Source organism: Chiroxiphia lanceolata, chromosome 17, assembly GCF_009829145.1.
Source record: "Chiroxiphia lanceolata isolate bChiLan1 chromosome 17, bChiLan1.pri, whole genome shotgun sequence".
Taxonomy (NCBI): domain Eukaryota; kingdom Metazoa; phylum Chordata; class Aves; order Passeriformes; family Pipridae; genus Chiroxiphia; species Chiroxiphia lanceolata.
This window is the reverse complement of record NC_045653.1, coordinates 13367918-13392170: the sequence shown is the minus strand read 5'-3', so window position 1 is coordinate 13392170 and position 24253 is coordinate 13367918. Positions and strand designations below refer to the sequence as shown.

The following is a 24253-nucleotide window of genomic DNA, read 5'->3' as shown; positions in this document are numbered from 1 at the left end:
CTGGGAAAGTTATCTTGGCTTCTTTAAGCTTTTCCACCATTAGCAATAAAGGTTTTACAGACTTGGCAAGCTGAGCTGAAAAGAGGGAGCATGACTTCAAACAGCATTGCTCACAGAGAAGGCTTTAAACTGATATTAAATCACTAAACTGTGCAAACATAACAGTCCTGTAATAAAGATAATCTATGTGCAGTTCAGGCCAGGAGGGGCTCTGGTCCTTGGGGTGCAGGTGGAATCTCTGGACACCACAAATTAAAGAAACCTTTTGGGCAGCTCAGCATCAGCAGAGAGCCACTAGTCATAGAATCATAGAATCATAGAATCATAGAATCATAGAATCATAGAATCATAGAATCAGCTGGGTTGGAAGGGACCTCCGAGATGATCAAGCCTTGTTGCTCTTCTCTGGACCTGCTCCAGCCCCTCAATGTCATTCCTGACAGACGGGACACTGGAGTGGAGCGTGGCCTGCAGAGCTTGGGGGTTTGTGAACCCATGTCTCCATCCACAACTGGTCTCCCAAGGTAGGGGTGGCCTCAGGCCTCTGAAAGCAGTCATGATCAGGCAAGCCTGGCATCCTTCCAGAGTAAGCCTTGGAAATACAGTTCCCAAACTACTTTCCTTCCCAGACCTGGGTTAGACTCAGAGCTCTTCTCCCCCTGGACTTGAGCTGGGAGCACTCTGTTGATCCCAGCAGCCTCTTCTCTCACACACAGGACACTGAACTGCAGGTCATGACTGCAGCCTTGTTTGTGCCAAGCAAGTCCTGCTTGCTCCCACCTAACGAAGCTGGCAGTATATTGCCAGTTTATTGGCCTGGTGCTGGGTGTGTTTATGATCAGCAGGGTCACACCTCCATTAGGAATGGGGAGAAGGATTTTAAACATACCTTACCATGCCTCCTCTAGCCTCTCTGTGTGGAAAGGGGTTGTGCAGTGTGTGGCCTCAGTTCCCCAACTGGTTGGTGATATTTGCATCCAGCCTGGAGGGAACTGGCCAGCCTGGCACACAGAACTGCCTGGCTCAGCAGTGCCACGTTGCTGAACCGTCCCTGCTGCCTCTTGGTGTTCATGATTATCTGTGCCTGTGTGTGCACTTGCAAGTTTAATAGCAGCAATAGTTGCTTTTGTCAGAGATGATATGCAGGCCATAAAACTAGTTTGCCATTATTTTTTTTTTCGCTCCCACTGAGATATGAAAGCAGTGGGAAAGGCTCCAAAGCCTGTTGGCTCTTTCAGATGGAGGTTATATAAGGAATATGAAAAGAATGTATTTCATAGCGGCCAGAGGACCTAAAAATACCACTTTCACAGATCTTTGCTTGGACATCATGAAAAGATTCCACAGCTGGAGAGAGTGCTCTCCAGGAAATCATCCTTAGGCTAAGCTGGAAGCACAGAAAGCTCTTGTGTTCAAAAACAATGTAGGGAAGTTGTGTCTCAAAGGCCAATACTTACAACAGCCATCTCCTGTGACATGGGACATTGCCTGTAGGTTCCAGGGAACCCAGCAGGGTAAAACACAGCCCACGAGTGGCAAGAGCAGTGTCTCAGGATGATTCCAGGCTGGAGTGACAAAAGAGGTGAGGGTTGGGATCAAGGACACCACTTAAGGACAAGGTTGTCTCTGGGACAGTTCATGGGTTTTTTTCCCAAGTGAGCTGAATCCAGCAATAAGAAATCTCCTGTAGGAACTGCACTGATTTAAGATTAACCAGGTAAAGTACAACCTTGATAGAGTAGTTCATGGGAAGGAATCCAGGAGAATTTATTGCTTTAAAGATTTGATATTACATATGTGGAGTTTTAGGGCATATACCCAGGTAAAAATAACCATGGGTCACAGCAGAGGAGTCCTGGGATTTTTTATTCCACATTAAAGAGAATGAACTATCTCCTTTTCTTTGTCTTGATTGGACTAACCAGTCCTGTGTGTTCTGGGTTAACACATGTCCTGTGACTGCCTTTGCTGCCCTTGTTCAGGCATTCAGCAGAGGTGTTGGGGCTCTGGATCATCACAGGTGCACAGATAGTGAGGGCATGTGATTTGAGGTCTGTCCTATTCTCCCTTGGCTCCAGACTAGAGACAGGCTCTAGGTCCTGTCTCCACATGGTCCTCAAACATAGTCTGGATCTCATCCCTGCATCTCATCCCTGCTGACATTTTTCACCAGTATGACTATCACTGGGAAGCCACTGGATTTGTGCAAATGGAGTGGAAAATCAAGCTGCTTCTCATCCCTTGTACCTGGGATGAGACTGCCCACCTCATTTCACAGCAGGGGCAGGAGATGGAGGAACACGAGGGCCATCTCCTGCAGACCTGAGCTTCAGGAGATGCTGGATGTTGTTCCTTCTCAGAGCCCTAATCTTTACAGCCATCTAGACTTCTCTCCTATCTCCCTATTATCTTCCTGGGCACGCTACAGCTGAGCACGGGCTCCCTGTGATCAGAAGAGCAGGTCATTATGAGCCTTCTCTAATTGTCGTGTATTTCTTCACCTTTACAACCAGTGACAAATTGACTTTCACTTGATCATCTTATTGTGACCTGTAGCCTCAATCAGGCTCTCACCTGCTGCCAGCAGCAGGGTGGCTGTGTGGGAACCAAAGCACAATCACCACCCCAAAGTGCTCAGAAATTACCTTTGAAATACAAAAAAGGCATAAAAATGAACATGTTTGAAGTGTGAATACCATATTTTAGCTCCCTTTTCTTGGTTTTCAGAATGTGGTTACTTCAAGTCTTTAAGCTCCCTGGAATCATGAAAGCAAATATTTATTCTTCACATTTGTTTTTCTTTTAATGAAAATTGGGGTTGTTATTCAATCTCGTGGTTCCAGCACACGTGGCTTCAGGACAGACACCAGCTAGCATTAGGCTTGCCAGGAAATAGTGACAGCTGGCAACACCATCAAACATTTGTTTGGGCTTTTTCCTCAATACACATATGCTTTGTGCTCAGAGCAACAGGGAGGTGAGCCCCTTGATTTACAATAAATCCTCCCAGGAGAAAGAAATCCATCTGTCCGGGAAAAGTTAGAAAATATTTTTGCATTTATTTTTCTTTTTTTTTTTTCTTTTTTTTTTTTTTTATGAATACAAACTCTAGTGAAGAAATATTCCTGTTTCCATTGGAAGGCAGAAAACAGCAAAAATTAATGTACAATATCGAGGAACACTTGGTGCAAATGGACCAAAAAGGATTCCCCACTGAATATGTCTACGTACAGAATAAAAGGTTGCTGCAGTTGGAAAAGACAGCCGGGTTATTATGAGGGGGGTGGGGTTTTTTCGCATTTAATCTCCCAATTATAAATAATCAATGTGATTTACAAAATAATTTACAGAAAATGATTGGATTCATCATTGCAATAAATTACTGGGTGCGATGCCAGCGGCGTTGAGGCGACGTGACCCGTCCGACACCGTCAGCACGAGGAGAGGTGGTTCATCTCTGCCCTGGAAATCAAGGGACAGACCTGCAGCTCCTCTGTCTGAGCTGGCTCAGGTTCGTCCCCACCAGCTGTGGTTCCACCATCCCCATCCTCCCGAGAGGCCAGCAGTGACTCAGGCCTCAGGTCGTGCAGGGCTCTGAGAGCTCCAGCCCTGCTGGCCCCCAGCGAGGTGGGAGCTGGGCAGGAGGGCTCCTTTCCTGGTTCCAGCTGTAAACCATAGGTCACATCCACGGGGCTTTGGCACAGGCAGGCACAGAGAAACAGGGCTGGGGGCAGGAGGGAGCAGAGCAGGCGGGGGCAGACCCAAGGCTGGGGCAGACCCAAGGGGCTTGGGTGAGACAGGGCCATTCCTCAGCCTCTGTCGTTCGTCCCTGCAGGACTCAGAGCATTGTACTTTTGAGGTTGCTGCCCTCAAACCTTCTGAGGTCTGAAGGAGTCGCAATGAAATCCTTATCGTGTTATGAATACCTATAAATCTGTTATCAGCCACTCATTCTGAGCTGAAGGAGTGGCACTGCACTGGAGAAGTGGATTGTATGGCACATCTTAGCATTAAAGCTGGGTCTGAACTGAGATCCTGAGTCACAATGCTCCCAGCACTTGGGCAGCCCAAGACCTGGGTCCAACCTGTGAGGCTCAAGCTCTTCTCACCCTCACAGGTCTCTCCCCTTCTTATGTCCTTCCCCCCACCTCCTTCCAAAAAGGCATCCTGTGGTCTTCTTCTGACTGCTGAGGAACAGTACTGGGGCCAGTGATATTTTGGCCAGTGCCACCAGCCTGTGTGAGGATGACCCCCTCCCATTAGCTGAAATCTCCGGAATCCCATGGTCCCCCAAATTCCCAGCCCAGGAGGCAGTAAGTGGTGTAAGGGAAGGATTTGGCAGTGGTTGCCTCTCTGAGCCTTGTGGTGAGAGGGCATGCATGGCACAGAAATTACAAAACCCCTCAAAAGGCAGAAGGATCCAAGTAGAGGACAATCTTGGTGGGCCAGACTTTGCTCCAGTATCAGCTGAAAAGATTTGTTAGACCTGGCTGGGGGGGGGGTTGGTGTGCTGGAAGGTGACACCCTGCAGAGACCTGGGACTAGCCAAGGCTGAGGAGCAGTTCTGGGCAAATCCCATGTGCTTCACCTGCTGTGATGCTCCTGGGGGAGCTTCCATCTCCATCAGGTTTGGCTGAACTAGGGACTGTCTGGGGAGCTGTGGGAGGGGAGCTCTCCATTCACACAGCACACAGAATTCCTTGTTGGCAGGCTCTGGTGTGTGCTGAACCAGGGCCGAGGTGGCAGTGGGGGAACAGCCAGCTGCACTGTCCCCAGCCAGTCACTGCCATCTCCCCACAGGGGGAGGCAGGAATCTGGCCCTTCTGACAAGGACTGAGGGTTTCAGTAAGGCTTCAGCCTCAGTTCTGGGACTCAGGGCTGCCCGTGGCACATACTGTCCAGAGCTGCAGGAAGACAGCTTTTGGTGGTGGTGGACTAGTCCAATCAGCAAGTCCATGTGTTTGTGCCCAGGGACCTCTGGATGGCTTCTCTTTTCACAGTGACAGAGTCAGTTTGGGCTTTTCTCCCACATGGCCTTCCAGAGGAGGCCAGCTGCTCTGCAGGTTGCTAGATGACCTCCTGTTTCGTGATGGCAGGCTGTGGGATGGACGTGGGCTGTTTTGCCACGGTTGCAATGGCTCCAGGCAGTAGCTTGTATTGCTCTGGTCCTGAGCCCGCAGGTGGAGATGGCTGTGGAGTTTCTGGAGTAGCTACAGAGAGAGAAGCAACATTAGAAGAGGGCCTCATGGACCTGGCAGCACTGGGATCTGTCCTCAGCCTTGTGGGGTTCAGGTGTCAGCACAGCAGAAGTTCCTAAGGGCCTGTGTGTTTGCTGTAAGGCAGCTCAGACACACAGGGATGGTTTGATGCCCCAGAAGAACCACAATAACAGTGAGGGGACCTGCTGGCATTTTGACCCATACTGGCCACTTTTTTGGTCAGCCAAGGTCATCTCAGCCCAAGTTCCCAAGGGGTGACCCTATATGGTGGACCAGATTCTCCTGTGATTTCGCAGAGGGAAAATTGAGATGTGTTTGAACCATTCAAGGGAAGGAGAGCCTTTCCACTGATTTCACTAGGCACTGGATAGGATTATTCATCCCTTAAGGGCTATGTAAAGGTTAGTCTGACAAGGAATATCTTGTTGAATCAGTTAGTCTAGCCTAATCTGATCTAACCTAATCCATGTCTCTGTTTGTCTTTCCCTCTTTTCTGCATAGGAATTTCTCACACACTCATTACCAGAGAATCTGTCTTGCTTGGAAATTTCCTTGCAAGGTAGAAGCTACCTCCACAGGCAAGCTGGAAAGCTCCTGGGAGCTCTGTGTCCCTCTGGCAATACTCACACATCTGCCCGTTGTGCATCTGTGGAGGCATTGTGTTGGCCACAATGACGTTTGTTCCCAGGTTCTCCTGGATCAGATGAGGGTGCAGGGGGTGGTGGGCATGCGGTGTTTCACTTGATGAGCCTAAAATGCAGCACATGACATTAGTTTCCACAATGGCAGAGGGACACAGTTCAGATGGGCAGACCCACTGCACCAAAGGGTCCAAGGCTTTGTTCACGATCAGCCTGTGTGTAGGTAGCTGGAGCACACCCTTCTCTTTCTCCTCCATGAATGCCTTGAGCTACCTGACCCTTGCATGCTGCCTGCATTTCCTTTTATACAGGATCATATTCCTGAGTCACCTGAGTCACCTCTACGTAAAGAATAGCACAGTGGCAACTTTTCATTTTGTGTTGTCCCATTGGATGCTCCCACTAGAAAATTTGTGACACTCTTTCAACCTGAGCTTTCAGACTTTTCTGGTTTGATGGCTCCCTTCTGGCAGAGGAGGATTAGTGAAATGGGAGATGGGGGTTGCACAACAAAGCTTGTCCATGTTCAGAGGGCTGAGGACACCTCTCTGTAAATAGATGCACAGCTAATGCATTTCTTTAGGCGAGGAGAAGTAGAGGACCCTTAGTTACCACTGCCAGTGACAGGGGAGATGATTTTGTGTGAGTCAAGGGCTGACCTGCATACAGGCTATCTCCTAAATTTTTCAGGTAGGGAGCAGTAGATGTTCTCCACTGTGGAGGTTCTCAAGGGGAGGGTGATGAGGGAGCACTGAGAGGCCTCATGCAGCACCCTGAAGCACTCACCTCCCAGCAGCATCTCCTGCAGCAGGTTGTCAATCTTGGCCATGCCGAAGAGCTTGACAAACTGGATCTGCTCTATCATCTGCCAGGTGATGCTCTGCAGCACAGGCAGCAGCAGCAGCAGCTCCCCGAAGCGGCCCCGCGAGTCGTACTGCCGGTCATTGATGTAATCCTCCAGGCTCACCTGCACCTGGTACCGCATCCGCTTGATCTTGGACGGGTCACTCAGTCCTTTGGCATCTGGAACAACACACACCCCCCCCCCCAGGCTATCCAGGCTGTTCCCCAGGAGCTGCCCGTGGTGAAGTCTGGGCATAGCCTGAGGCAGGCTGTCTCCGATTCTTTGCTGTAATGGGCATTTCTTCTCTTCTTAGGCTGAATTCTCCCCTCCCTCTAAGAACAGTTTGGCCCAGAGAGGAGACCAGGCAGCATTTCCACAACTCGGGGCCAGTATTGGTCAGCATAACCCAGACCTGTCCTCTCTGATGGTAACTCTCTCCAAGCTGGAGCGTACCTGGGTCAAAGAAGATGATGGCTTTCAAGCAGGCATATTCATTGTCATCTATCTGCAGCTCCTGGAAGGGGAGGACCAGCTCGTCCAGGACACGGTTGGCCACACGGTTCACCTCCACCAGTTCAGGGCAGTTCCGTGGGATGATGTGGTCATTTCCTTTGGACAAGCAGCACAGAGACCATCACCTTGCCATTGCTCAAGACTTATCAGGGGTGACAAGGAGTTCAAAACCCAGGCAACCAACGCTGAGATAATTTTGAGGGTGGAGGAATTAAGAAGTTCCCCCTTCTGCCCCTTCCCTGTCCCAGCCCACCAGAAACGCTGGTCTGTGTTGCCAGAGCAGCCCCTCATTACACAGGAGCCACTCAAGTGAGGAGAAACTAGCTGAGGAGTGAGAGCTTTTTTCTCAATCACACCACAGCCTGCTTACACAAACCTGGAGGTGCACTGGGAATGTTCACATGTCATGGCCTTGATGTGAATGCCTGCCAAGCCTCCCTGCACCCAAAGGTTGTGCTAGGCTCGCTAAAATACAGAAGGGCTCAAGCCATTACCCTGCAAAAAGGATGTCCACAAACACTGAACCACCCTCTCCTTCACCCCAGCGGGGAAGCATCACAGAAGCAGATGGGCTGGGAGCAGAAGTGCACTCCTTACCTAGCAGCAAGACATCCTTGAGCACCATGGACCTCTTGGCAGCTCCCAGTAACAGATGTTCCCCTGCATGTGCACGCAGCAGTGCTACCTGCAAGGGCAGGGAGAAATTATTTGGGTGATGCAGAGGCAGAGACAAGCAAGAGAGAAAGCCCAGCGCTCCTGTACTGCACTCAAGGATGGGGAGTGAGAGCCCCTCTGCAGTCACAGTGAGAGAAAGCTCAAAAATGGGTTACTTCTGTGGAAAACCTGTTATAGATGCAGCAGAACCAGTAGACAATTGACAACACCTGAAGCATCCCATATTCAGGACACATGTCATGAGCAAGAACATGCCAGACAGTCCCAGGACCTCACACCAGGGTGGGACATGTTTACAGGGGGCTGTTTGCAGACAAGGCAACTCCTGCCAAGTGCAGAACCAGGGACCAAGCTCCATCCTGAGAACTGGGGAGAAGCACAATCCACTGCTGTGGACAGTTGCTCTCCCTCTGGGCTGTGCCCACCTCCCACTGAAATTATGCTCATGGGGACCCACGTCTGGTCACCCTCTGGCCACTTATTCCCTCCCCAGCCATGGGAACTGGAGCCAGGGAAGCCAAAGGCATGTTTTTCTCTCCTGACGTTAATGATTGAAGTGTTTAATTTTACACCCTCCAGCGGCTCCTGAGAATGTTCTGAGTCTTTTGCCCTCCTTCAGTTAAAAATTTCAGAGATATAGGCAGAAAGGGAAGTTAACAATTGGACATCCTGACACAGAGGCTTCTTAATGTCCTGCCAGGAGCTTCTGCTGGAGAAAACAATCATTAAACATTAATAGATCCTGAAAAGTATGTCCTGGTGGGAATGGTCCCTTTTTCCAGTGTGTTATCCCTCAGCATCTGACAAAGCCAAGAGGAGTCTTACCCTACCAGAAATGCCAGGAGAATGTGTCACCCATAGAAGACAGCTCTGGTTAGGAAAGATGCTGATGGCAGAGAGAGGGAATTTTTGTTTTTTTGCAGACGGTGAAAAACGTTATGCAAAATAAACAGAGTGGAGATCCTTGCAAAAAGACTATGCACACATGATACTGGGGAGTCTTTATCTAGATGCCAAAATCTAGCCTCTCTCTATCACTATCCAAACATGGGTGGATATGTTGGCTGAGCTGCTCGTAATTACCAGAGCTGCACAAAACTGGGCTTCCCTATCTGACAAAACTTCGAGAAGGATGGAAAAAACTGCAAGTCCCAGGGAGGAGCAAAGCTCTCACACAGAAATTTCCTGCCTAATGAAAATTCAGGAAAGTTCAGTTTGTAACCATCCTTTTTGTTTCCCTAAAATTTGCTTGTTTGAGCAGGGTTAAAGTCAGTTACTTCAACAAGGCAAAGCCATCTCATTTGATATTTGTTCTTGCAATGATGAACCTGAGAGACATCATTCCATTGTGAACTAGGATAAATATAAAAGTTGTAACACAGCAAAGTAGAACTTCAACTTTGAGATGAAATGGCTTTGTCCCACCAAACCCACTACTCTGACATTTTGGTGAAGAGGAAGAATAATGGGTTGGGTATGACCTTTCTTATAAAAATGTTGGCAGTGATGATTCATTCTCAGGTAACACTTTAATGGCAATGTAACAGTGTCTCCCAACGTTGTATGTACCCAATGGACACGTCTTGACTGGCTGTCCTGCCCCTTGGGCAGCTGCCTTTCACAGTTTTGTTCATTCCTACTCCCTGGCCTTTCTGTCCTTCCTCCCACACTCCCCTGAGTATCTGCTGCCACAGTTCTCACACTGTCCTTCAAAAGCACAGATGGAATTCATTGATTAGTTTTAATGCAGTGCAGTGTTTCCTCTCAAGCCCTTTGGGACATGTTGGGAACTGCTCATGATGGGGGATGACTGGGCATAACTGAACTATTTCAGTTGAGACCAGCCTGTGGAGGATGCTCAGAGCAGCCTCTCCCCGTGGGAAGGCAGGGTTCTGACTGGGTCATCTTTAGGTTTTGTTTCCTTCTTGGAGAAATTTTGCAGCCCCACACTTGTAAAACGAGCTCATGTGGAAATTGCTGTAGTTTGCAGAGTTGTTATCCAGGTTTAGGGCCTCTGTTTCAAGTGGCACAAGGATTCAATGTGTTGTACAGAGCTGCCCCAGACCCCTGGGGAGCTGCAGCCTGTTTGCTGTGTAAATGGCATTTGCAAGTGGAGGCCATTTTGGTTTTCATAGCTTTTGAGATGTTTTTGCCTTAGGAATTTAACAGATCTTACCATTTTAAACAATTTAGCACTTGCACACAGCAGGAAAGAGGGAGACCTGTCCTTGTATCTCTTTGAGGCTGCCTGAGATCCTGCAGTGCAGTTTTACAGAGAACATCAAACCCTCTGTGCTTATCTGGGTTAGGGAACCCACAAATGTCATTTTAACAATTTGTGTTAAATGGAAACATATCCCTGCTTTTTAACCCTGGGAAAAAAAAAGAATTTCTATTGCTTTGGGAGCAAATTAGTGTTTAGCTTAAACAATTCCACCCTATGGGTACAAACATATCCCCAGGTGAAAAACAAAGACAGACAGACAGGCACATGAGTTTTTAAGTCTTGAGCAGACCTTAGGCCAGAAATCTGTCCTGCTAATTCTGATTGCCCCAAGCATCTGTATAGCACTTCAGGTTTTCAAAGTGCTGCTCAAACTGTAATTGATAAACAATTGGCTGGCTGACCCCTGCAAAATGTGCATCTGATAGTGTTCCTAATTTGAGCTCAGTGTTATCATGGCTGTGCTCATGGGCTGATTAGCAGCACATGGCATTGTATGGATGCCTGGCCCGTGCTGGCATTGTATGGATACCATTCCCAATCAGCTGCAGCAGTCAGGATAACAGAGTGGACAATGCACATTTTCTTTGAAGGTCTCAACTGTCCTTGGCTCCCCGGGGAAGGACAGGGGGACTTGCCTGGTCATCCAGGGGCAGCTCACAGAAGGCAGGGATGTACTTGGCCCACTCCACCAGCACCAGCAGCTGCTGCTTCATGGACTCACACACGTCAGAGATACTGGCAATCTTCTTCCCTCGGATGTCTCCATTGATCACAGACACTGGAGATGATATCTGGAAGGAGGGAAGAGATCCTTCAGCTTTCAGTGCCACAGAGGGAACACAGACAGGAAAATCCCCAGCCCCTGGGTTGTGCTGATGCAGACTCCAGCATCAACGATTAGATTACTTTTTTTTTCTGTTGCACAACCAGCCCCCAGAATAGGTGACCCAACATAACTCATTTAAATTGAGATCAGCCCGGGGATCTGTGAACATGGAATGCTTCAGAGCCGGGGCTGGGGATCATCCTGGTAAACTGTAATGCCTTGAATAGACTGGAAGGCACAGAAGAAACGTTTCTAAAGCCAGGATCTACCTCCCACTGAAAAAATATGCTCAGTCAAGACTCAGGAGGGAACAGAGGGGATGGTGTAGCAGTCGGCCTCACCGGTAGCAAGGAAATGTCCACCCAGTGCTGCTGCACAAGATACTTGTTCCCACCAAAGGGCAGAGAACTGCTCCTCCTTCCACCTTGCTCCAGAGCCAGTGCTTGGCCAGAGCTGGAGATGTGCAGGCTCTGCTTCTCTCCTGAGTCACCAGGAGCACACCAAGTCTCTGCTCAAGGCAGCTTTCCAGGTCTGACATTGCTTTCTGTGAGCACCAGGTCATAAATGTCTGACCTTACCCACTTTGAATTGCTAAAGACAGACTTCAAAGACAACAATCTCCCACCTCCCACCAGCTTTTAGGTCCTTTTGGCAAAACTGGACAAGTGCAAACATGCCCACAACACAGGCCACGTTTGCTGCATGACCAATTATTTGTGACTGAGAGGCAGATGGGGCCATTTCATTTGCAAAGGACAAGCCTGAAAGCTCTGCAAGTAGTGTCACACAGAGCTGGACAGGACATCTCCCCCAAACCAGGCACCCAACCTCCTGCCTGCTTCTCATGCGTAGCTGCTCACCCAGGCCATCTAAAAATTTGCCCTTAGTCACTACTTTATCCTTATGCTTCTGTAAGCAATTAACTCAACCCCATGGCTGCCCTCTGCCTGCCCTCTGTGCTCTTGTACAACATCAGCTCTTCCTGTCCTGTTCCTGCCAGTGTTTTCAGCTTGGACCCTGCCAGCCTCTCCAAGGAAATGGAATTCAAATGCCACCTGCATTTTTTTTTTTTTCAGGTTGCATTACCTGGAGGCTTTCCAGATCACCAGCTATTATTGAATAAATAAGATTGTAAAAATCTCACCATGTATTACCCTAATCAGTGGGCCCGGAAGGCTTAGCAAATAAATAAAGACCTCTGAGTGAGTGACCCTAGATCTTGGAGAAAGCAGCTCCTCAGCAGTATCTTGTTCTAATTAGCCAGGCACATAAAAGTTACCAATTACCGTGCTGGAGCCTGCCTTGTTTAATGAGTCTCTCTGTGCTCTGTGGGAGAGCAGGAGCTCCTCTGGATTTGTCCATGGTGGTAGTTTTCATCAGCAGACCCTGCTACAGACTTACATGTGATGCCACTGTAGGACTCTTGAGTCCCTGAAATGTCCTTCCCTTGTAGACCTGGTGACTTGAGCCCCCATTATCTCACACCTCTGGAAGCAGCACCAACATTATTTTTATGGGATATGTAAATATATTAGGTACTGCATGGGAAAAGGTGAGATGGGGGATGAGTTTGGATGTGTTTCCTGTCCTTGGCCCTTCTGGCACATCACCTCCTCGGGGAAGTGGATCTTACAGCCTGAGCCCTGTGTGGAGCCCAGACACAGCAGATCCTGTCCTGGAGCATTTCCCAGGGTAGCCTTCAGGGTAACATGACCCTTGAAGCAATTAAGAACATGGACTGCCAACACAAACCCTCTTCATTTTCCCCGGGACATGAACTGCTGCTCTCCCCAGCTCCCATGAACAGTGGCAGCTCTTGCCACCAGCACAGCCCCATCCTCATCACTTGTTCTCACAGACAAACCCTCCCCACAGTGTGCATCCATCCTGTCCTGTGTCCTCCCACAGAGTGCTGAGCTGGTGTTCACCACTTGTAATATCCAGACTCTTAAAACCAGAGCCATCTTTTCAGGTGAGCTCTGAAACTCTAGGAAATCTTGGCAGTATGTTAGTGGAAATGGGCAATTTCAGCAAGAACTGGAAAAGATATCTACATAAAGCAAGAATGAAACCGATTCCTTGTGAAACTGTGCAGGAAGCCAGAATCTGAAGATCCTAATGGCCAAGGGGGAAGGGAGGCTGCTCATGCAGGGCCAGCCCCTCGTGGACTTAGGCAGCCACAGCTCTTTGGATTTCAGTGATTCTACCCTGTTTTCTTCCAGCAGGCTCTCCAGCCTTCATGTGTCTCATATTGTTACAACTGAGTTCTGGACCAAGGAGAAATAAAAGCGGTGGTTTCAGGTAACAAATGTTTTTTGAAAAGCCAGTGTTGAGCTGGCAGACAAGTCACTTAGAACAGAGGTGGTAATTCGAAGACTCAGCTATTAAATAGTCAGCTGGCTCTATGAGCCAGGTAGTGCCTGATGCTTTTGTATTTGCTAAAGAAGAAAGAAGAGGTACCTGCTGTGCCAGGACTTCTGCCTGCAGTAGAGCATTGATGGAGGGCAAGCTGCTGTCCTCATAACTTGATCTGCGGGTGCTGATTCGGTCCCGTTCGTTTTGTACAGCTGCAAGAGAGTATTTTGGCTGAGCTGCAGGTCGTTCATGGCATAAAGTAGCACAGACTCTTGGCATCCCCCTTCCTTAGCTGCAATTTCCCAGCTTCCCTGCCAGGCGGGGTGGAGGAGCAGCTGTGTCTGGTTTGTGATGGGATGCCTGTGAGAGCTCACTACATCTGGTGGTTCTGATTTCCTATTTGCTTTATTAGACTTCCCTAGGATGGGGTCAGTTCAGAACCCAAACACCTGTAGAGTTCAACGGGAAAATTTCCTTTCGAAGGATCTGAGCTTTTTTTATTTCAAGATACAGGGTCTGAAATGGTGGCCCTGCTCACGTGTGCAGCCCAAAGCTGACGTGTGCAATGAAGGGGGTGAGTGCCTGCAAGGCTCCTTTGTCCACGGGACTCCTGTGAGTCCATTAGGGAAGCTCTTACACCAGATAGGTGCAGCTGGAAAACTTCCATCTAAGCTACAATAAGGAAAGAAGTGCAGAACTACTCCTACTCATCTATCCAGAGCAACAGAGCTCTTTCATGCCTTGCTGTAAAAGCCTTGTTCATCCTCTATTGTAAAGCCAGGACAGGTTTGACCCCAGTCTGCCTCCCTGCTTGGTCTAGTCTTGAGGACCTGGGCTTTGAGTCCAAGGTGGCAGCAGCCAGAGCAGCAGCAGCAGTGCCAAGGGGGAGGATTTGCCTGTCTGTCTGTCACGAGGCCACGGGCTGGATGTAACTCACCCCGGCCATGCCACTCAGTGGTGTCTGCTCAAATAAGCTATTGATCGGTGGCACGGGAACCAGAACAGTGCCTGCCTTGGGCTGGTGGCTCTCTGGATTGATACGTTCTCAATGTATAAATCCACCTGATGAAAAGCAATAATGAGGCTGGGCCAGGAGAAAAGCCCTGCAGTCAGCGGCTGTAAATAGGAGCTCTCAAGGTTATGCTGCTTGTTATCAGTAGCAGGCCCCCGAGTTCAGTCACGCCATGATGTTTTCCAAATGTTTGCTCAGTATTAGCTGGTCATGCACCTAATGTAACTTCTATTGAATATTAACAGACAACAGCACAGCTCTGGGCACGGGATGAGCGGACGCTGCAGGGAGAAGAGGATTCCTATGTTCTTCAGGAAAAGCCAAGACAAGTTCCTTGCAATACCTCATCCCCTTAAACAGGGAAGAAATGTTCCTGTCCAGAGGTGTTCCTGCAGGCCACCCAGGTACCACTGGTACTTCCCTGTTGTCTTCAAGGACCCTTTTACTCCAAAGTTCCTCCTTGAGCAGGTGTGAACTGGGAGGAGCACAGGGTTTAATTTCTCTGTATGGAACAACAGGGCCTCCCTGTTGTCCCTTTGCAGACATCAGTGGGTTGAGCTCTGTGGGATGGCTGGCAGCTCCTCTGGGCTGCTCCTGGCAGTGTGTCCCTCCACCAGCAGGGTCACCAGCAGGGTCACCAGCAGGGTCACCAACAGGACCATCATTAGGACCACCAGGTTTTCCTGCCAGTCCTGAGAAGCAGGGCTAAACAAGGGGTGAGTCCTGTCATGCAGCCCTGTAAGGGCACATGCCAGGCTCATGACTGGAGGTCAAAACTCTCCCTAAATCTGGATCTGTGCCCAGGTGAGCACTGTGGAGGGAAGACAGGGCTGAGATGGCTGGGCAAGTGTGTGCATGGCAGGGCCTGGCCTTGGGCTGTGAGGGCTTCCTCAAACACACAGAGCCAGTGTGGCTGCTGCTGGGGGAGTGTAGGAAGCCACACCATCACCCACCTTCCTTCTTCATTCCCGCTCGGAAGCACTTCTTAAGCCTGCAGTACCGGCACTGGTTTCTTTTGTCTTTGTCTACCACACACTGCCTGTTAAACCTGGGAAGAAAGAAAGGTGTGAGGAGCAGCAGGACTGAGCCTGAAGGCAGGACAAGGCAGAGCCCTAAGCTCCAAGACGTGCTCAGAGCAGGTTCCCAGAGGCTCACCCTGAGAAAGGAGCTCTGGTCTGTGCCTTTTCCGTGTTGCAGTTTCTTCTTTGCACTGAACATCTCAGCTCTGTTCTCTCCCTCAGGATGTTCAGAAAGGACAGACTAGAGCTGAGAGTCGCACGCAGGAGCTCAGGCTGCTGGTCTTACTCACTAACTATTTAGGCATAGGATGCCCATAATGGACTAGCAAGTCCCAGGGAAGTTAAAAGAGTGATCTAGGAGGATCAGAACCAATTTGGTAGCCTCTGTTTTAAGTTAGATCCCAGTTAGAATGAAGGAAGAATGCACTTATTCTGAATAAAAAGCGGGTAGAGGGTTGTTCTTGAGCTAGTAAGGTTAAGGAGTCAGTTTAAATCCCTGCATCTCTCCAGGGCTGTGTCTGGGATGCTCACAGGTTGGTTCTGACCTCTAGACAGCATCACTGGTGTGCAAACAGCTCTGCTGCCACTTGCCCTTGAGAGAGGACTTGGGAGTCAACCAGCTAAACTGTCACCACCTCTATTGCACCTGGTAGGGCAAACACTGATCTCCCACGTGTGTGGCTCCTGCAGGCAGCACAGGCCTGGTGGCCATTTGAAGCATGAATTTCACTTGCAAATTTGCTCAAATTTGCAGAGTAAAGACGAAGGGGTACAGAGCTGGGAAAGGGCTCCCAAGCACACTGAGTTCTGTAGCTTTTAAAAAGGCTTGTTTCTACAGTGCTTTTTAAAGCCCCAAGCTAAGATTTGCCCAAATGGATGCCTGAAAGCAGCTTTTTAAGCATTTCTGTGGCACATATAAAAGCTTCAGCCTCCAAAGAATTGGGCACCTTGGCTTTTCTGGTGGAGCTGTGGGGAGAGGGCTCCCTTGGCAGGCAGCTTAAATAATCCCAGGCTGCAAGTGATAATGTGTTTCACATGCACTCTTAAACCCAGAGCTTCCTTCTGTCACTCAGATTTTAGAGTCATGTTGCTCTTCACACTCTCCAAGTGGCTGTCAGGCCTTCAGGAGTAACTCACTCAAAAACCCAAAAGGATTTAGACACTCTGAGCTGAGGATTCCTCAGTTTCCTCTGTGACTCTCTATGTGTGGGTTACTCAGAGCAGGGAACAAGTGGGTCACAGCTGCTGATGGCACAGGAGAGCCAAGGGCCACCACCCATGGCACAATGTGCAGTGCATGAGTTGCAGGAGCAATACGAGTGCCTCATCCTCAGAGATGTGCACACCATGCTGCCCAGCTTGGTGCTCCTTAGATGTTCTTGTATCATGTAACAGTCAGTGACAGCATTTTAGGTGGATGGCAGGCACCCTTCCATCTCATGATGGAGAAGGAGAACCCCCAGGGAGTGAGCAAGGTTTGTGCTGCACTCAGAGCACTGAGTAGTGAGGTGCTCAGCCCCTGTAACATGTCTTCTCCCTCAGCATCTCTCTGCCACATCCAGGCTTGGACATACCCATTTGCAAGATGTTCTTGTCCCCTGAAGTATGGGCAAGACCTCCCAAGATCTTACCCAGTGGAGGGCAATCCCAAATTTAGAGCAGTCCCTGACCCCTCCCAGCTGGAGGGTGAGGTCAGGGAAAGTGGTGGATGACGCAGGGAGGATGATGAGGACGAAGGACGGTGCTGCTGCACTTTGAGGGCTTTGCCATTCAGCTCCCAGGGACTGTTTTGTCTCAGCCAGGTGACTCTGCCCCCTCTGCCCTTACCTGCAGGAGTACATGTGGTTCTTCCTGACGCTCCTCCTGAAGAAGCCTTTGCAGCCATCGCAGCTGGAGGCTCCGTAATGCTTGCCCGTGGCGCGGTCCCCGCAGATGGCACACAGCGCGCTCACCCCGATGCTGCTGGAAGTGCTGAGGTTGGCTGCTTCTGATGGAGACGTGTCTGCTTGGGGAAGGACACAGAAGAAGAAAGCAGTGAGGCAGACGGCCAACATTTCCTAACTCAGTTTCCAGAGAGAAACTTGATTTTTGGAGGAACGAGGCTGCTGCAGCCAGGCTGTGTGACAAGGGCCGGTCAGAGAGGTGTGTAAGGAGCAGTGGGTGCTCTGAGTGCTGGAGTCGTTGTATTTTGAGTGTGCAAAAGCTCCCTGTGTGTTAGGGTGAGACAGCTCTTCCCAAAGGCCTTCAGATAAAGCAGAGGCCCATTTGCAGGAGTCACAGAGCAGAGCCAAAATTCCTCAGGGATTTGCAGACGCCTTGGGCTGCAGCAGTGTGGCCAGAGAAAAAGCTGATGCAGAGTTAAAGTTGAGGTATTACAGCTCAGGGTGAGCAGCTGATGTATTAGGGAGGTGTTTGTGTTATAGCACTGAAAGAGCCCAAGCCAGCCCTGGGCAGATGCAGTTACAGAAACAAGGTGACCAGCTCCCTTTCCTGGAGAGCCTCAGCGCCAGGACTGCAGCTCCAGCCTGCACAGCACTTCTTTGGGAGAACAAGACTTTAGGTACATAACAAACTCAAATGATCAGCTGGAAAACTCATGTGAGCAAACACTACCTGGAGTCTCATAGGACCGCCACGGAGGTTGATTTGTCTTGCAGTCCTTACAGACCAAGGGCGACTGGCATTTGCAGGGTTTTTTTGGGAGGATGGGGAATTGCAGCAGCCTCTGGAGGAAAAGACATCTGAAAGGCTAAAAACCTACACTAAACCCCTCCAGCAAGCCAAACAAACCTCAAGGCTGAAGGGATCAGCCCTTAATTCAGTTGATCTAATTGTCCCCTCCCATGTATGTTTTCTGTATCAGCATAGGCACATTCCCCTGCTTCAGTGGAAATGCCAGTTGCAAATAATACCCAGGATCTACAAAGCCATAGAAACTGCTGGGATTTTTAATGCTTGAGTCTATTGGTCCCTGGTCTCTGGGTTTGGCAGGGACACAGTTAATGCTCACCCTGGGAGGGTCACAGCTGCTCCCTCTTGGCACCAGCAGAAAGGGGCTGGGTGCCATAAAAAAGCTGGTCCCAAGTGGTAGCTGGAGTGTGGGTGCTGGGGGACGTGAAGCCAAGGCAAGGCTGTCTGGGGCAGGGCTGCAATTTTAACTTCTGTTTTGCAAAAGAAGAGGTATTGCAGCAGGTGCTGCACATCCTGCTCATGCCATCCCTCAGCAGGAGTGACTGGCATGGACCCAGCAGTGAGCTAGCATGGGAGGGTTCTGGAGCCAGCCCTGGCTCTGGCAGTATCTTTCATTTCCCTGCCTGCTTTCTGTCTTTGTAATTCCTTGTGTCTCTCCTGTGTTTCTTTCTGAGTCAGTTGGCTGCCTCTCCACGTCCTTGCCTGGCACACCCTGTCACACAGCTGCGTTTCCCTGCGTGCAGCAACACTGGGGCAAAGCTCCTCTCCCCACTCCCAAAGCCCTGAGCTCCTCCCAAGGCCATTCTGGCTGTCTCCTGTCCCTATGAGCAGCTTGCCTCTAAAAACATCCTTCCTCTTGAGGGCTCAGCTGCATGCAGGTCATTCCAGAAGTAAAGTTAAATTTCCACTTTCAGCTAAACGTAGGACTTAGATGAGAGAGGAAGGGCTGATTTTCCTGTAATCACATTACTTGTGTATCTGTGACAGCCCAGATAAATCCCTTTTTAGCAGTCTATCACACTGTAATCAGATGAACATAGAGCAGGAAAAACTGGCACTGTTATCAGAAAAATTGCAACATCTTGGTCTAACAGCCAACAACAATGAAATTATTGCCTAATAGATAATTTTCCAATTAAGTTTATTTTGTAGTGCCAGAAACATGGGCTCTGACTGCTGCAGTCAAGCATTTTTTCATGGGATTGATTTCGAGTTGAGGTAAATGGGAGAAAGGAAAAAAACGGGCTTTAAGTTTGAGACCTCGCAGCTGAGACTTGTGTTAGGACAGGAGCTCCTCGAGAGGTCCCTGAGCCTGTCTGAACACAGGACTCGTTTTGGCCTGTGATGGTGACAAACTCCTTGCTGAGCAGCTGCCTCAGAGCTGCAGAACTGTGCAGGGCAGGGACCAAGCTCTGCTGTGCCAGAAAAGGAGGCAGAGATTCTACAGGTGGAGGTTCTGCAGGCAGAGACGTGGGCACAGCAAAGCAGCCCTGGAAGTGAGACCTGTCTCTGGTCTGGAGCCAGGCAGAGGAAGAGGAGAGGAGTTGGTGCTGCCTGCCCCAGCTGACTCATCCACCCCTGGAGTGTGTGTCACATCTCACCTGATCTTGTCATATAAAATTACCGTGTTTCTCTGCCCCAGAGAGCCCTCAGTCCAGGGGAGCCAAATCACAGCCCCCTGTGCAAATGCTTGCTGGTTGGGAGAGAGACACAGAGAGGGAGCAAGACCTGGGCTTGTCCCTGAGTGTTCATGGACATCAGCAGAGCTGGAGGGGGCAGCTTTTGGTCCTGAGGCACCTGGGTGGGTAGGACCAGACCGCGGGAGTGGAGAAGGGGCTGAGACCCAGAGCGGTGGCAGGTTATGGCACAGCAGAGCTGCTTTGGCACCACGGTGTTACATCCCTGGTAAAGCAGAGCCATAACCTGGGGGAGACCCACAGAGACTGTGATGGGAGAGTCCATGCCACCAGCACAGCCCTTCTGGGACAGAGGTGCCCAGCAGCCTCGGTGACACAACACACAGGAGGAAAGGGCTTGGAGGGTTGCTCTCTGTGGTGTGCTGCATTTAGCCATTAACCTCACGTTTAGAGAGACTTTAGGGGGGACTTAGAGGGGAATCTTCTGTTATCTTTGAGCATTTAATCACCAGGACTCTTGGGTCCCCAAATGGGTGGGCCAGTGTGAATCCTGGAGGGTTAAGTGTGATCGTACCCTCCTGAAGGGATGGGAACATTTGTCTATCCTCTCGATGTCCCCTTGTCCCTCTTACTGGGGGCTGAGCCTCCTTGCCCCACAGTGCTCCCAGGGAAGGGGATGCCACCCCACACCCCAGCACTGCACAAGGGAAGGGCCATGGCCTGGGAGCAGCTGTGGGGGCAGTGCCTAAATCACTTCTCATAGTGATTTTCACCCTTGCCAGGTGCTAAATGCCTTTCTGCTCCAGGAAAACCTATCTCCAGCTGCTGCTGGACTGGAGCTGGCTCTCTGCTCTGGAGCCACAGGCTGAGTCATCTGTCTGGTGAACCATCAGCAGCATTTCACTCAAAATCTTTTGGCCAGGCTTTTCTCTTGGCTGGGGTCTGGGGGAGGTGAGACCCCACCGTGTCCAGCCTCAGGCCCAATCCCTGGGCTGAATGTCTGGTGGGGACCTCTCATTCCACCCAGCTCCTGCCCCGTGCCTGTTCCCGAGGTGTCTGGGCTGCAGGGCACCATCCCACCTACCCCAAACACACCTTTGCTCAGACACCTCTGTTTTTCCCTGGGGGAAGCAGAAACCCCCCATGAGCTGCCGGGAGCCCTCCGTTTGACACCCCCGCCGTGCCCCGGCCCCGCTGGGAGCATTTTGGTGGCCACCCCAGGGACTTGTCCTCTAGCAGCCCCCGGCTCATCCCACCCCAGCAGAGGGGAGAAGGCGGAGGGGACTCACCGTTGCCCATGGCCAGGACCTGCATGTTCTCAAACTCCAGGGTGGTGTACGCCGGGTCCAGCGCTGCGCTATAATCTGCCATCTCCATGTCTATTAGGGCTTTGGAAAGGCGCATTATCATCAGCAAACACGGGCCAGATTGTACCGATTCCCCTGTCCGAGGCTATTGGCCCTCTTGCCTCCCTCTGCCTTGGCTGCGTCCCCTATCTGTTGTCTTTTATTTCAGATATTTCTCTGAAAGGATTTGCTGAGCCTCAAGGCCTATACTCCCCAGAGGGGTGGAGGCAGGAGGCAGGGGTTAATCTTTAATCATCTCACCCACTGCCGAATGCTGCTAAGCTGTTTTTTTTTTTTTTTTTTGGTGGAGCTGCAGTGATTGTTGTTGACTGTTTATTATGGAATCTCAAGGCACTTTGCTGATCCTGGCTCCTCCTGGGCACAGGCAGGACCATGGGAGCAGGCGCTCACCAACAAGGGAACACCTTCCCAGGCTATTGACCTTGATGCTGAATGTTGGTCTTAATGGTGCCTGGGATGGAAAACTTGTAGAAAACCCTACCAGCAGAACAAGGTTGCTCTTGGCTTCTGTCACTGCCTTCCCCTCCCCACCACTGGTTGCCTTCACCCCTGCTTTTCTCTTCTCTTGCTCCCTCTATCCCTCCCACTCCTTCTCCTTCTCTCTCCCTCACGGTCAGGGAAGGTCAGCTCCTGCCTGGCAATTTACACGTTGCTATGTAAAGCAAAGTGTATGATTCCTTTTACTTCCCTATAAATCAGGTTTTACAGCATCTGGATGCCCCATAAACAGATCCCACTCTCCGTGCCCAAGCAGTGAGCGGGGCTGGAGGGTGGCACAGGCACCCTGGGAATCACCAGGGCAGCTCCTGTCCCATGACTGAAATCACTCCATGCTGGACACCCCTAGCCTCGGGATTTGACTGATGTGTCTTAAAATTTTAATTAGACGCGTTAAATAATAAATAATCAATAATAAATTAGACATCCTAAAACACAGCAGAGCTCTACTCTGCAGTGGGATTTTTCCTTCTGTGGGTGCACCAACAGTGGTTCTGCTGCCTCGCCCAGACCATGGGTCTGACCCTGCTGGTGCTGGACCCCCTTGACCGGAGCAAGCAGCAGAGCTGCCTGTACTCTCCTCTTTGCTAAACCTGGGTGCTCTCCTACCCAGCTGCCCCTGAGCACATCACTCCTCCACTTCAGCCAGAACTGAGACATTTCAGTGCAATTGTGAGATCATTGAGTGGGGATTTAATTGACCACTGAACGACACGTGGTGCAAGAGAACCAGCAATTAATGATCCGGTATCAGTTCGCTCTGCGCTGAAAACATCCCTGGGATTTCGCAACCAACACTGTTGGTTTGAGCTCCCAACTGGCTTGTGTTTGTCCTTCCCAGGCACCCCAGTGCACTGCCAGCCCTGCTGAGCCACCTGGGCCACGGTGTGACACCAGGGTCTCTGGCTCCACAATAGCTCGTGCCTTTGGGCAGTGATGCTAGTGATGATTTGCTATTTGGGCAGTGATGCTAGTGATGATTTGCTCTTCACATTTTAGGAGGACGAGGAATTGTTCAAGCAGCCCTTGCCCCCCGCAAAACAATGACCTACATAACAGTTCTAAGCAGCTCTTCTACCCTGAGGCTTCTGGTATGCAGGAGTGAATCTGAGCTCAGGGGAGAGGCTCTGCCTTCTCACTTGGGACTGGTGATAAATGACCCTTTGCTGCAGGTAAAACAGTCATCTGGCCAGTTCTCCTGAGGGACAGGCCAGAGCTCTCTGCACTCAGGTGGCTCGTCTCTTAAGCAGACAGAGTCCTGGCCAAAAATTGTTTTTACGATGTGCAAACTGGGATGGGGATGCTAAGGTGGAGCATAGCCCCCTCCATAGCCTCATCCCAGGGACCTCCATCCCAATCCTGGCCAGGCCACAGTGATCCCTTTGATTAGATAAATGCTACAGACACCAGGTCAAATATGTGCAGGATTTGCCACAGCGTCTGGTAAAATATTGTAAAAACACAGCCCGTTCTGCTCTGCTCAGCAAAACAAACCTTTTGCTTCAATAGCCTGCTGAGCAAGGAGGCTGCAAAGGCTGTTTGCTCCCCAGGCAGGAAGGATTAAAAGGGCCAGGAATAGAAATTGGAGAGGCAGTGTGTGCAGGAGAGCGGCAGATAAGGAGCGGGGAAGTTTGGAGAGCATTAGGTGGCTCACAAGGCCGAGACTGTCAATGGGACGTGGTGTTTTCCGCCTGGAATTGTGTTCACTGTTGTTTTCTCACTGCCACCATCCTCTGTGGGTCACTAGTGCCTCCTCCCAAATCCCTCTTCTCGCAGCCAGACCAGCCAAGGACACCATGCCCTGGAGATGGGCTCTGATGGAGACGTGTCGGCTGCTCCCTGGGCACAGGCTCTTGGGGGACATGATGTCTCCCCTGGGGTCTTCTACCTGAGAAGTCCTTGTTTGCCCCTGACATCCTTGTGTGGTGGGTTTTGGGACAGCTTGCCAATGTAGTCATGGCTTGGACTCACCAACAGGACCCCACGGCCCTGCAGATGTTTTAGGTTGGAGATGTTCAAGTCAGCAGCTGGTTGTGGGGCTGTTTCAAACACTTCTGGTTACAGAAGATGTTTTGTCATTTTTAGTCCAAGAGAGACAACTCATAGCTGGCAAAACCCCACTAGTAGGTAAAGGTTGTTCCCAGACCAGGTGCTCCAGGGAAGTTCTGCTCCCAGACCCCTTCCTCCCTCCTGTCCCTCCACCCACTGTTTCCTGTGTCAGGAGATGGCTGCAAAGGAGACCACGACAGCTCTGGGGCAAGAAGTGTTCTATGCCAAGTGAGTATTTAATTTTTATCTGTCGAGCAGTAAATCCTTTCCCACACTGGCACATCATGACACTAATTCTGTCTTATCTCTATATCCCTGACTGGCAAATTCATGCAATGCTAAAGGGGATTCCCTGAAAATAAGATCTCTACTTCTCAGTAAATGAGAATCAAGAATAGAGTATTTAATAGGGCATTTTTGGTAAGGATGCCATCAGCTACCTCTGAGCTCTTCATGTCAAGTGGGTGATCAGGCACCTCTCTCAGGGCTCCTTGGGCACTTCTTGAACAGGGTGTTGTAGGATGAGAGGATAACTGAGGTTGGAAGGGACCTCAAAGTCTCTACTCCAGCCTCTTGCTGGAAGCAGGGGCAGCTGTGAGAGCAGCATGGGTTGCTTGGGGCTTTATCTAGTGGGGTCTTGAACACTTCCAAGGATGGAGAGTGCACAGCCTCTCTAGGCA

The 24253-nt window shown here is 50.3% G+C and overlaps 1 protein-coding gene across 3 annotated transcripts in view; it reads right to left on the bottom strand.

Annotated features, from left to right (window-relative positions):
• Window positions 1–3095: 3095 nt before the first annotated feature.
• Window positions 3096–24253, bottom strand: part of HNF4A (hepatocyte nuclear factor 4 alpha) — a 34819-nt gene continuing 13661 nt past the window's right edge. Inside the window, exons 1-10 of one of the 3 annotated variants that reach the window (XM_032705115.1) lie at window positions 20949–21229; window positions 17159–17336; window positions 15266–15360; window positions 13406–13512; window positions 10755–10910; window positions 7815–7902; window positions 7158–7313; window positions 6647–6883; window positions 5847–5969; window positions 3096–5210 (exon numbers count right to left, since the gene is read on the bottom strand). In XM_032705115.1, coding sequence (XP_032561006.1) covers window positions 5068–5210; window positions 5847–5969; window positions 6647–6883; window positions 7158–7313; window positions 7815–7902; window positions 10755–10910; window positions 13406–13512; window positions 15266–15360; window positions 17159–17336; window positions 20949–21069 — 1404 coding nt within the window. In that variant the 5' untranslated portion in view covers window positions 21070–21229 and the 3' untranslated portion in view covers window positions 3096–5067. Of the gene's footprint in view, window positions 5211–5846; window positions 5970–6646; window positions 6884–7157; window positions 7314–7814; window positions 7903–10754; window positions 10911–13405; window positions 13513–15265; window positions 15361–17158; window positions 17337–20948; window positions 21230–24253 lie in introns of those variants that run through there. The other 2 variants (XM_032705116.1, XM_032705117.1) reach the window with 2 other exon arrangements.